Source organism: Jaculus jaculus, chromosome 8 (genome assembly GCF_020740685.1).
Source record: "Jaculus jaculus isolate mJacJac1 chromosome 8, mJacJac1.mat.Y.cur, whole genome shotgun sequence".
Taxonomy (NCBI): Eukaryota; Metazoa; Chordata; class Mammalia; order Rodentia; family Dipodidae; genus Jaculus; species Jaculus jaculus.
In genome coordinates, this window is record NC_059109.1 from 64,073,478 (window position 1) to 64,086,911 (window position 13,434).

General features: G+C 40.5%; 1 protein-coding gene across 1 annotated transcript in view; it reads left to right on the forward strand.

The window, feature by feature from the left end:
* Fam227b (family with sequence similarity 227 member B) overlaps positions 1-13,434 on the forward strand; it is a 214,254-nt gene that overhangs the window by 193,936 nt on the left and 6,884 nt on the right. Inside the window, exon 12 of the mRNA XM_045157008.1 lies at positions 13,306-13,383. Within this exon, the coding sequence (XP_045012943.1) occupies positions 13,306-13,383 (78 nt within the window). The remainder of the gene's footprint in view (positions 1-13,305; positions 13,384-13,434) is intronic.

Sequence of the window (13,434 nt, forward strand, 5' to 3'; positions counted from 1 at the left end):
ACATGCCAGGCTGCTACCAGGGTGCTGAGCAGTCCAAGAGCAAAGGCAGGACACAGTGTCATCAGTAACCTGTCCTCCACCAAGCATGCTATAGGATCAGGCAAAGAGCCTTAACCAATTTGAGACAATCCATCTGTAGCTCAGTCTCCTCCTTCAAAACTGCTTTCTGACACTTTTCACTTGTAAATGCTGTAAGGGCAGCATTGTGGCTTATCCATTTCTCAGGCCTTAAGGCTTACTGAGAGCTTTAGAGTTTGCTGAATGCCTTTAGCTCATATTTTCACTAATTCTAGTCCTTTCATTTTCTAGACCATGTTACAGAACTGTACAATTGATATGATAAATAACAAAATATACTAAAAGAACAATCTTATTTGACACCCAGGATCAGGCCAGATGGGATCTGTTGAAATAATAGCAATACTGTGCTCTGTAGAATAAGGCAGGTATGCTTAGTCATAACCTTCTCTTTTCTTCTGTTAAAATGTATAGATGTGTGGCTGTGTGATAGCTATTTGAAAATCTTAAAAAAAAAAAAAACAACTAACATTAAAATATTTGGGCAGCCGGGCATGGTGGCACACGCCTTTAATCCCAGCACTTGGGAGACAGAGGTAAGAGAATCACTGCAAATTGGAGACCACCCTGAGACTACATAGTGAATTCCAGGTCAGCCTGGGCCAAAGTGAGACCCCAGCTCAAAAGAAAAAAATTGTGCAAAAGGAAATATTAAGCAGAAGGTAATTATTCTGGGATCAATTTGGGGCTACAATAAATAATTTAGTTTGTAGAATTATAAATTAAATGAATTCTGGTATATGTAAAAGAGGAACTTTTGACCACTTCTAGCTGCCTAAATTTCTTTGATTTGTTATACAATTTGTATATTATGTACCTCATGGCGACTTTGCCTTAAACCTAGAAATCTCAGAACCAGTTCTAAGTGTACTCCATGAATATCCATGAATATCTCTAAGAGACGTGATAAAGTAGCTTTGTCCAAAGACAAAACTCTTGGAAAACAGAAGAAAATATTGCCATAGACCAAGCTCCTTCAACTCATGAACATCCAACCTCCCTAAGACAAGGCATTCACTTTCAGAATTCTCAGTTTCTTCATTTATAATCTAATTAGATTCCACAGTTTCTAGGATGCCTTGTTTTTCTAATATTCTGTGCTTCAAAATGGAAAACAAAGACTCCAAACTGTAGGATATCTCAGATCTTTGTTTGGTAAGTCCTGACCAGAGCTATGATGATGTTCCACAATAGGACAATTTTATTTGTCCCCAAATGGCTCCTTCTCTATGTGCTTAGTGGCTTGCCATGTGCCCCATAGAGTAGTTCATGGGAAAATGAAGTGTGAGGCCAATGCAGACAGGAGAATTGGAGAACATATTGCCACAGTCATCTCCAAGGAATATAATATAGCCATTATTCTAATTTATAAGTTTTAAGTACTCTAGTTTTCTACAGTTAGAAAAAAATGATGGCTTTAAGTATTTGAAAAGAATAAAATTAGGACACTAATTAACACACATTAACTGAAATCTATTGAAAACTATCATAAGTAGTATAAGAAAATGCTGAGGTCTTTGTTAACATCAACATAATATAGCCCAGGACTAAATTTTGTAAATAATTAGAGTCACTTTATGAAGACTGTCTACCCACTTCTTTTCAATAAATCATATGTTCAAAATTTATAAGTTATAAGAAATAAAACATAACTCTTTATTTCAATACCAGTAGCATTTTATTTGAAAACCCAATTAGTTTAAGGTACCAAACATATCATCTCCTTCACAAATGTATAACCATGGAAGCCATGCTCAAGAGCACAGTATAACTTCACAGAAGAATAAAATCTTTGAGCTGGGCGTGGTGTCATACACACTGAACCAGCATATGGGAGGAAGACAGCAGGAGGATCTCTGTGCTCAAGACCATCCGGAGACTACACAATGAATTCCAGGTCAACCTGGGCTAGAGTGAGACCCTACCTCAAAAGAAAAGAAAAAAAGTCTTTGAGGGGCTGGAGAGATGACTCAGCAGTTAAGTTCTTGCTTGAAAAATCTGACAGTCTAGTTTCAATTCCTCAGTACTGACATAAAACCAGATGCTCAAACTGGCACATGTGTCTGGAGTTCACTTTCAGTGGCAGGAGGCCTTGGTACACCTGTTTGATTGCTTGCTTTCTCTCTCTCCCTCCCCCCTTGCAAACAAATAAATAAATTAAAATGTTTTTTAAAATAAAAAAGATTGCCGGGCATGGTGGTATGATGAAGACTGACCTTAATCTCCATCTACAGCTTCTCTCTCTCTCTCCCTCTTCTCTCTAACTCTCTTATATTAATTTTTTCTTCATTCTCTTCATGGGCACTGACCTGTAACTTCAAGTACCATCATGTGACTATTATCCATAATGAGCTTTTGATCAGAGAGACCTACAAGGTTTTCTAAAAGAATGACAAGATTTCTGTCAGAGTACTTGATGACCCACCAAAGTTAGTGGTAAGACCCTACTGCTGAAGACACCATATGCTGTTGGTATGGAACATGGAGTGACATGGCTGGAGGTTGGAAGAGAGTCAGTCCCAAGACAGTTAGCACATCTAGTGCCAGAAGGTGCTACATGGGCAGCTGGGGGAAAATGACCAATATCTGTTCAAGCAACTCATGGTCTAACCCTACTTAGAATCAAATAACCTGTTGTGATGCCCACACAAGTGCAATAGTGGCACACAGCCATAGTGGGGAACCAATTGCTCTTGATTTGGCTAACTGATCTGCTCAGTGGAATGAAATCCATAGCTGGAGCTGGGAAACAAGTCAGAACCATATCCAAACATGAGCCTGCTCTCCATTATCAAGCTACCAGCAATGGTGGGGTACAAGAGGGCACCTATTAAGTTCTCTCTAAAAAAATAAATAAATAAATAAAGGTTATCCCATTTATCTGGTGCTAACTTTACTCTCTGTTGGAGAATTTGCTTCTGGCTTGCAGATAGACGCAGATCCTAAAGAGAGAACGAACCACCTCATCATACCTCAAAAGGGCCCCATCTGAAACTAAGAATAATTGGCAAAACAAGCAAGGGTGCTGTTTTCTTGGTGAACCTGGTTCCAGGATCAACACAGAGAAAAATAAACTCCTACCAAATCAGATATCCAGAGACACAGAGGCCCCCAAGACCTCATCGCTGAAGCAGACCTAAAATGAACACAACATGGCTTAGGGAAATTTTGCAGAAGAGGGGGTGAAAAGAATGTCAGAGTCACATCTTGAGTCATGGTATGCAGAGACATTTCCTCCTACCCAGAACTGAGGGATAACTCCACAATGCATGACTCATATACCTCAACAAGGAGGGGCCAGGGGAGGGAGGAGGAGGCTAATAATGGTACCAACTTGATTGGATTCACTGAGTACAAAATTAATTAATAAAAAAAATAACAATAAATAAAATAAAAAAGGTTGCTGGGTGGTGCACTCCTTTAATCCTAGCACTCAGGAGGCAAAGGTAGGAATATCACCACACCATGAGTTTGAGGCCACTCTGGGACTACATGGTGAATTCCAGGTCAGCTTGAGCTAGATTGAGACCCTACCTTGAAAAAAACCAATAAGTAAGTAAGTAAATAAATAAATAAATAAATAAAAAATATTAGGATCTTTGAAATTCTAACAGTCACTCCACAGGATACATTAAGTAATAGTAGGAAATAACTGCATTCCAATAAAACTTAAGGAGCTCAAGGACTGGGAAAAGTGTGTCATTAATTGTCCAACCATGCTACAAAAATGATATTGTTTTCTGCCATTTTTACTCAGAGAAGCCTTAGCCTTTCAATGGAGAGTAAAGCAGATATTAGAAGTAAGCTGATGACTTCAGGACTCCCTCCATTCAGAAAAGCACTGAACTTTTTAAGGCTGCTGACCTGACCTGTCATATAGACCATCTTTATCTCACATGCCCCACCACACACGCAGTAACTCTCTTATCACAACATACTAATCTACTTGCCTTGTAGTAGTTATCACTGGTTTAAATAATAGTATTTTTGCTGAAGTCCTGTTTGCCCAATACACACACACACATGCGCGCGTGAGCACATGCACAGAATGTAACTCCTGAAAGTAGAAACTTGAATAGCCTATCACTCCTAAATCTCCAGGCCTCAGAACAGGGCCTGACACGTAGCAGAAGCTCAGTAATTGATGATTGAATGAGAATGCGATGTCGTTCAGTTCAATGGCCTGTCTTGGTCTTCAAATCTACTTTTATGACTTCCTTTCCACACTTCATTAAATATTCCTTTATGCTGGCCTTTGTGACACTGGATAGTACCAGTTCCAGGCCCATTTCACTCATCCAGTCTGCATATACTTTCATCCTTCTCCTTCTACTACCAATCCTTGAGATGTTATCTTTTTCAGGGTTCATATTGGGCTCCCTTTCTTTTGCACTCTCTCAGAGTTTCAACTATTCTTGTTTAAACTATCTCCTCTGTAAAGAGTGTTCAAACTCATATATGTTCCCATTGCTCTTGACCTGAGTTTATAATTGAACATGCTTATTGTTAAAATGTCTAGTATCCCCTATAGAATAGCCTTCAACAGACTTTGCAAATTCTATATGATTCTGTCCACATCCTAGCCATATTTAGCCTCTTCTCTCTTGCTTCTAGTTTCTATGTCCAATAGTAACCAATTTCTCCTTCCTGTCTCTACAAAATATCACCCCATACTGTATATATTATGCCATCACCTTAGCAAGGAGTCCAAAATTAAATAACCTTTTATCCCACTTTATAGGTAATCATAATAGAAGACTATGAGACCCTTCATACTTTGCAGTTAGGGAAAAGGGAAGTCAGTTTGGTTAACTGCCTTGGCTACCACAGCCCTGGATGGTTAAGTGCTGAGTGTAGGGCCAGGACTTGATTCAGTCTCAGGAATGTCCCTCTTCTATTCTCTGATAGAAATGTGATCTACCTTTGTCAACCAAGGACAAAGGATGTCTAAGAGGATAAGGAAAGGGGTGCTAAGAAGGAGTAAAGGGCACTAAAGGAATATATGATATTGAATCCCAGTTTTGCTTCAGGCAGACACTAAAGGGAGCTCCAGCTTGACTAAGAGCATTCTTATTCTTCATGTGAATATGTTTATGTGTATGTATATGTGTATATATGTATATGTGTATGGAAGTTTTCTCTGCTGGGATGCCAGATGCCACCACACTATACTGATTAGATTTTCTCCTACATAGTACAAATAGAGTTTTTATTAAGATATTAACTAAAGAATAACTGTGACATTATGGGCTGGAGAGATGGCTTAGCGGTTAAACGCTTGCCTGTGAAGCCTAAGGACCCCGGTTCGAGGCTCGGTTCCCCAGGTCCCACGTTAGCCAGATGCACAAGGGGGCGCACGCGTCTGGAGTTCATTGCAGAGGCTGGAAGCCCTGGCGCACCCATTCTCTCTCTCTCCCTCTATCTGTCTTTCTCTCTGTGTCTGTCACTCTCAAATAAATAAATAAATAAATAAAATTTAAAAAAAGAATAACTGTGACATTAATCAGCACAATAAGACTTATCTCTAAGAAAAATCATATTTTATAATCCAGACATAATTAAGGGGAAAATAAATATGAAATACATACTAAATGGCAATGAGGTTTTCTCTAAAGCCTATTTCAGAAAATTTTGATTCTTTTAAATTCTGTGCTTGGCAGGATATAATGTAGTCTGCTATCAAAACTGTCTCCCTCTATAATCAAGTGGCTGGAAGCAAGAAGTACCACTTCTGGCATGGGTTAGAAAGAAGCCTTCCATGCCAGGCATGGTGGTGCACACCTTTAATCCCAGTACTTGGGAGGCAGGGGTAGGAGAATCACCATGAGTTTGAGGCCACCCTGAGACTCCATAGTTAATTCCAGGTCAGCTTGAGCTAGAGTGAGACCCTGCCACGAAAAATTTTTTTAAAAATTTTAAAAAAGAAAGAATCCTTCTGAGGCTGGAGAGATGGTTTATTGATTAAAGGCACTTGCTAGCAAAGTATGATGTCTTGGGTTCATTTCCCCAGTATCCTTGTAAAGCCAGATGCATGTTTCTGGAGCACATTTGCAGTGAAAGGAGGTCCTGGTACATCCATATATTCCCTCTCACACACAAATAAAAAAAAATATTGATAAAAGAGAAAGTAGCCTTCAGTACATAGAGGTCTAGGTTGCCCCTATTGATTCTAAGATCTTCATGTTTAAAGTACAAGGGATTGAAGATACTATCTATTCATTTACAGCCTCATAGAAGACAATTCAAGCTTACATGAAAATTTTTGTTATGGATTCTTTTACATTTTCCTTTGAGATATGCTAATTGAAATAAAAATATCAGAAAATTAAAGTCATATAATTTTAATTATCTACATGGACCTTTCTCCAGGAGCCAAATCCTGGACTTTTCCTAACATTAAAAAAATTTTGAGAAAAGCTGATCTCAAATTCAAACTAGCTATGTACCTAAGCATGACCTTCAATTTCTGATCATCATGTTTCCATCCCCCTGGTGTGGTAGGATTAGAGATATGCACCACCATGGCTGGTCTAAAAGGCACTAGGGATTGAACACAAGGCTTCATGCATGCTAAGCTACATGCACCACTGAGCCATATGCCAGTCCTCCCAACATTCTTATATTTAGCAGTAATAAAGTGAGCATCAAGAGCATCCTTTAAATGGAAAATGTTTTTAAGCAACTTTATTTTTATTTATTTATTTGAGAGAGAGGTAGAGAGACTGAGAGAGAGAATGGGCACACCAGGATCTCCAGCCTCTGGAAACAAACTCTAGATGCATGCACCCCCTTGTGCATCTGACTTACATGGGTCCTGGGGAATTGAACTGAGGTTCTTTGGCTTTGCAAGCAAAAGCCTTAACCGCTAAGCCATCTCTCCAGCCCAGAAAATGGTTTTTAATGAGCCAATTGCCTTCAGGGAAAGGCAGAGGCAAAATTGAAGGATGTTCATGATGGGACGTGGGACAGAGGAGGACAGTCTCACCATGTAAATCTTGGGGATGGCAGATACCAGTACTCCTAGTATAACCAGAGTCTAAGGCCTTCTGCTGGTTCTGAGCATGAATTACACACAGTCTTGGGTTCATGTACAGATTTACCTCTTGTGTGTTGCCTTGTATACTGACTTTCATCTCTTCATTTCCTCCCTTACTTACCTACCCCTCACCACTCACTTGGTAACAACTTTTCTTCCCACTTTTTCTGTTTCTGAACTTTTTTTTTAATTTTTTTTGTTCATTATTTATTTTATTTATTTGAGAGTGACAGAGAGAGAAAGAGACAGAGAGAGAGAGGTTGAGAACTGGCGCGCCAGGGCTTCCAGCCACTGCAAACGAACTCCAGATGTGTGCGCCCCCTTGTGCATCTGGCTAACGTGGGTCCTGGGGAACCGAGCCTCGAACCGGGGTCCTTAGGCTTCACAGGCAAGCGCTTAACCGCTAAGCCATCTCTCCAGCCCTGAACTTTTTTATTTAGCTTATACATAAGGAAAAAAAAAAAGACAGTATTTTTTTTTTCTGGGTCTTGATTATTTCACTTAGAGAACCCACCTTTTAACATGTGGCAAGATTCTTCTTTAGGGCCAAATAATATTTCATTGTGTATGTTTATGACTGATTCTAATCATGCATTGTCTGCTAAAAGGCCCTTATGTTATTTCCAGATCTCTGCAACTATGGCAGTGCTATAATGAGCATGAGAATAAATGTATCTTCATGAGGTGTGATCTCCTATCCTTTCATATGTGCCCCCAAAAGAAAATGCTGTGTCATATAGTAATTCTATTTGTTAAATTTCTTTAGAAGTCTTTATACTACTTGTGGTTGTAACAATCCATAGTCTCCAAAACTGTTTATGAGAGAGTTCCTTTTTCTCCACAGTCTCACCAACATTAGCTACTTTAAAAAAATTATTTATTTGAGAGTGACAGACAGAGAGAGAAAGAGGGAGAGAGAGAAAGAGAGAAAGAATGTGTGCACCAGGGCCTCCAGCCACTGCAAACAAACTCCAGACACGTGTGCCCCCTTGTGCATCTGGCTAACATGGGTCCTGGGGAATCGAGCCTCAAATCGGGTACCTTAGGCTTCACAGGCAAGTGCTTAATCCACTAAGACATCTCTCTAGACCTTTTTTTTTTTTTCCTACTTTTTGATAATAGTAAGATCTTCTTTTGCCACAAGCTGAGGGGCTGCATTTTTCAATCAATTGCTTATTAATAAATTTCTGCTTCAAAAAGGGGAAGTACCTACTTTGCCAAGTAACCATGGTGTAAAACATGAGCTGGAGATACAGCCACAGGCTTTATCTGAGACATAGTCTAGCTTAGTTAATAGCATTTCCACTTTCTGCCTATTGTCTTTCCTGCATGAAGAAGCAGCCACACAGGTTAGCAACTATTCTCAGTGCTTCCCAGAAATACATATAAACAAATACCCGAAAAAAGCTACAGCCAGACATCGTGGTGCATGCCTTTAACTTAGCACTCAGAAGGCAGACCTAGGGGTTTCCATGTGAGTTCAAGCCTAGCCTGAGACAACATCAGTGAATTTCAGGTCAGCCTGAGCTAGAGTGAGATCGTGCCTCAAAAAACCCCACCACCACAAAGAAAAAAAAAAGTACAAAACTTTTGGTAGATTTTGGAGCTTACATTTAACAAATTGCTGCTTTTAAAGCACACATAAATAAACACACACACAACACATGATTTGTGGTGAATTGGATGTAAACTATACCCCATAGCTTCACATGTTCACATATTTAATCCCCAGTTGGTGGGTGCTGCGAGGGAAGGTTGTGGATCCTTGAGGAGGTAGAGCCTGGCTAGAAGATGTGTGTCACTGGGGGTGGGCCTTGAGGTATTATAACCAGGCCCCAAATGTAGTTTACTTTTTCTATTGTCTCCATGCTTATCTGACACTGTGGCAGTGGCTTCCTGCCTCTGCCAGGCTTTCTCTGCCATGATGGACTCAACTGCAACTGTAAGCCAAATTAAAACCTTTTCCAGGGAGCTGGAGAGATGGGCAACACTGATCCAATGGTTCTGGTTTTGGAAGAATGAAAGATGCATGCTTGAGGAGGTGATGGGGTACTGACCATGGTTGGAGAGCTGATGAGGCAAAGCAATGTCAGGCAGGATCAAATCCCCTGAAAGGAAGACCTGTGAAGCCACTGCATGAAGCTGTGAAGGTAAATCAAAACTTGCAATGGAGTCCTCAGGATATTAGAGATGCCAAAACCATAGGACGTCTGCCAAGAAAAGCTATGGTCTCGGGGCAGGTATAGTTCATGAGAGAAGACACAGGTAACACATCTGAAGAGGCAGACCTATGCAAGCCTTTTGGAGTCCAGAGAATTTGGAGTCCCAGATACCAAACATGGACCTGAAGGATTTGGTGTTAGCCATGCTGGGTTTCAGTATTGTTCTGGTCTTAATTTTTCCTTGCTCTGTCCCCATTCCCTCTTACTGGAATGGAAATTTTTACTCTGTGTCATTATATGTTACAAGTATGTAACTTGTCTTTTGATATTACAGGATTTATAGTTAAGAGATTGTCTTGAGTTTCAGATAACACTTTGGACATTTGAATAGAATTAGTACTAGAAAATATGGTGGGTATTTTTAAAAATTATTTTATTAATTAGTTTTGTACTCAGTGAATACAGTCAAGTTGGTACCATTGTTAGCCTCATCTATGACCTACACCCTCCCCCTGGTTCCTCCTTGTTGAGGTATATGGGTCACGCACTGTGGAGTTAGCCCTCAGTTATGGGTAGGAGGAAATGTCTCTGCATATCATGACCCAATGTGTGGCTCTGACATTCCCCTTCTGCAAAATTTCCCTGAGTCATGGTGGGTTCATTTTAGGCCTGCTTCAGGGATAAGGTTTTGGGGGCCTCTGGGTCTCTGATTTGGTAGTTGACTATTCTGTGTTGATCTCCTTCACCCTTGGGCTGGTACCCCATTCCCAAAGAAAACAGCATCCTTGCTTGTTTTTCCAGCTATTCTTAGTTTCAGATGGGGCCCTTTTGAGGTATGATGGGATGGTTCTCTCCTTAGGATCTGCATCCATCTGAAAAAGAGAAGTATTTTCTCCAATGGAGAGTAAAGTTAGCACCAGATAAATGGGATAACACTTTTTTTTTTTTTTTGGTATAGAGAATTTAATATGTGTAGGCCCTCTTGTAGCCCACGATTGCCGGTAGCTTGATAATGGAGAGCAGGCTCATGTTTGGATATGGTTCTGACTTGTTTCCCAGCTCCAGCTATGGATTCCATTCCACTGAGCAGATCAGTTAGCCAAATCAAGAGCAGTTCGTTTCCCACCAAGGCTGTGGGCCACTATTGCACTTGTGTGGGCATCACAACAGGTTATTTGATTCTAAGTAGGGTTAGACCATGAGTTGCTTGAACAGATATTGGTCATTTTCCCCCAGCTGCCCATGTAGCACCTTCTGGCACTAGATGTGCTGTCTTGGGACTGACTCTCTTCCAGCCTCCAGCCATGTCACTCCATGTTCCATACCAACAGCATATGGTGTCTTCAGCAGTAGGGTCTTACCACTAACTTTGGTGGGTCATCAAGTACTCTGACAGAAATCTTTCTTTTAGGAAATCTTGTAGTCTCTTTGATCAAAGGCTCATTGTGGATGATAACCACATGCTGGTACTAGGAGTTATAGGTCAGTGCCCACTAAGAAAAGGAAGAAAAAGATAACTAATATAAACGAGTTAGAAGAGAGAGACAAGCTGTAGATTAAGGTCAGTCTTCATCATACCCTCTCCAGTGTCTTGTGGTTCAGGTGTTCCCTCTAAGGACCTGGTGAAGGTTCAACCCTTTGGTCTGCCTTTTAGAATGTAGAATTTTATGGTACCATTGCCATTTGGGTCCAGATTTGTGTCTCCCACCCCCTCCATCACCCTCCCTCCCTCCCAACCCGCCCTACTGTCTAGTAAAAGAGATGCTTGCTGGGTATGTCAGCATCTTGGGTAGATTCAGGTTAGGGGCTGTAGGTGAGAGACTATGCGGCAATTTTCTTTCTGTGATTGGGTAAGTTCACTGAGAATGATCTGTTCCAGGTTCAACCATTTTTCCTCAAATTTCATTGTGTCATTTTTTCTTACTACTGTGTAGATTTCTTAGTTATCCATTCTTCTAATGATGGACATCTGGGTTGTTTCTAGCTCTCAGCTAATACGAATTGAGCCGCTATAAACATGGTTGAGCAAATCTCTCTGGACTGTGGTTTAAAGGTTTTAGGTACCTGGCCAGTAAGGGAATAACTGGGTCTGTTGGTAACTCTATAGTCAGCTGTTTCAGGGGTCTCCATATTGCTTTGCAAAGTGGTTGTACTATCTTACATTCCCACCAACAATGGATGAGGGTTCCTAACTCTCCACATCCTCACCAGAATTTATTTTCATTTGATTTTTTGATGTATGCTATCCTTACTGGGGTAAGGTGGAATCTCAGTTGTTTTAATTTGCATTTCCCTGATGATTAGGGATGACTACACTCAAGTCCAAATGGATAAAAGACCTTAATATAAGACCAGAAATTCAACTACTACTGGAAACTATAGGAGGAACTTTCTATGATACAGGAATGGAAAAAGTCTTCCTGAACAAAATCCCAGTAGCATAGGATCTTAAACAGTCACTCAACCAATGGGATCACATGAAGCTGAAGAGTTTCTTTACAGACAAGCATACAATAAGCAAAGCCAATAGATTACCACAGAATGGGAGAAAATATTTGCTGAATATCCAAGTAACAGAGGCCTCGTCTCTAGAATCTACAAAGAACTCAAAAACCTAAACAATAAAAAGCCAAACAATCCACTAACAAAATGAGGCAAAGAGCTGGACAGGCAGTTCACAGAGGAAGAAATACAAATGGCAAGCACACACTTAAGAAAATGTTTTTTTGTTTGTTTTGTTTTATTTTTGAGGTAGTGTTTCCCTGTAGTCCAGGCTGACCTGACCTGGAACTCACTCTATCTCCAGGCTGGCCTTGAATTCACAGCAATCTCCTACCTTATCCTCCCAAGTGCTGGGATTAAAGGCATGTGGCACCCCACCTGGCTTTATGGAGATTAAAAAAAAATATTTATTTTTGTTTATTCTTATTTATTTGAGAGCGACAGACAGAGAGAGAAACAGGCAGAGAGAAAGAGAGAATGGACGTGCCAGGGCTTCCAGCCACTGCAAACGAACTCCAGATGTGTGCGCCCCCTTCTGCATCTGGCTAACGTGGGTCCTGGGGAATGGAGCCTCAAACCAGGGTCCTTAGGCTTCACAGGCAAGCGCTTAACCACTAAGCCATCTCTCCAGCCCACGATTTTTTAAAGTTGAAATGAACTCTTTTTTTATCATGAGATGGTAAAAGTCTATGGAGTTCAAGAACAGTATGTAGTAGTTTGACTGTACAATGTCTCCCATGAGAAATTCACAGAAGAGGGGGTGGAAAGATTGTTAGAGCCACAAGTTGCGATGTAATGCACAGAGACATTGCCTCTTCCACATAACTGATGGCTACCCCCACAATGCATAACCACAATCCCCAAAAAGGAGGATCCCTTTGGAGGGAGAAGGACAGTGAGGAGACTAACAATGGTACCAACATGGCTGTTTACACACTAAGTATGTACATAACAAACAAAGAAAAAAATGTTTCCCATGGCCCATATGCTTGAATATTGAATACTTAATCCACAAATTGGTGGTGCTGTCAGGGAATGTCGTCCAACCTTTAGGAGGAAGTATGTCACTAGAGATGGATCTTCAGGTGTCATAGACAGGTGCCCATACTCACACTTTTTTCTACTTCCTGCTGCCATTTATGTCAACGTGACATCAGCTTCCTGTTCCTGCCATGACAGACCCCACCCACTGGAACTGTAAGCCAGATATAACTACTTCTTTCCTTAAGCTGATTCTTGTCTGGTATTTTATACCAGCAATGAAAAAGTTGCTGATACACTTATAAAACTATTAAATCGTAGTACCCTACGGTTGGTATGACTCAGATGATGGGACACAACTTTAAAGTGTCCTGAAGGGTATTTTCTTTCAGCCTCTCAGTGTGACTACAGAAGTAGCAATCACATTTAAATTTGAGAATTTTCAGGAAAGAAGAGCCCAGGCCAGATGATACCCCATGAAGAGTGCTGTTTACCTCTTCCAAATGTTCCTAAGTGGGAACCTTTCCTTAACTGTATGAATAGCACACTACCTGCTCCAACATACCATGATGTTATAAAGGAGTCGAAAAGACAATTTGCAAAGAACCAAAAGGACTTTAAAATGTAAGTTCATGACATAGCACTCTTCAATATAATTTTTTTTTATAATGGCAA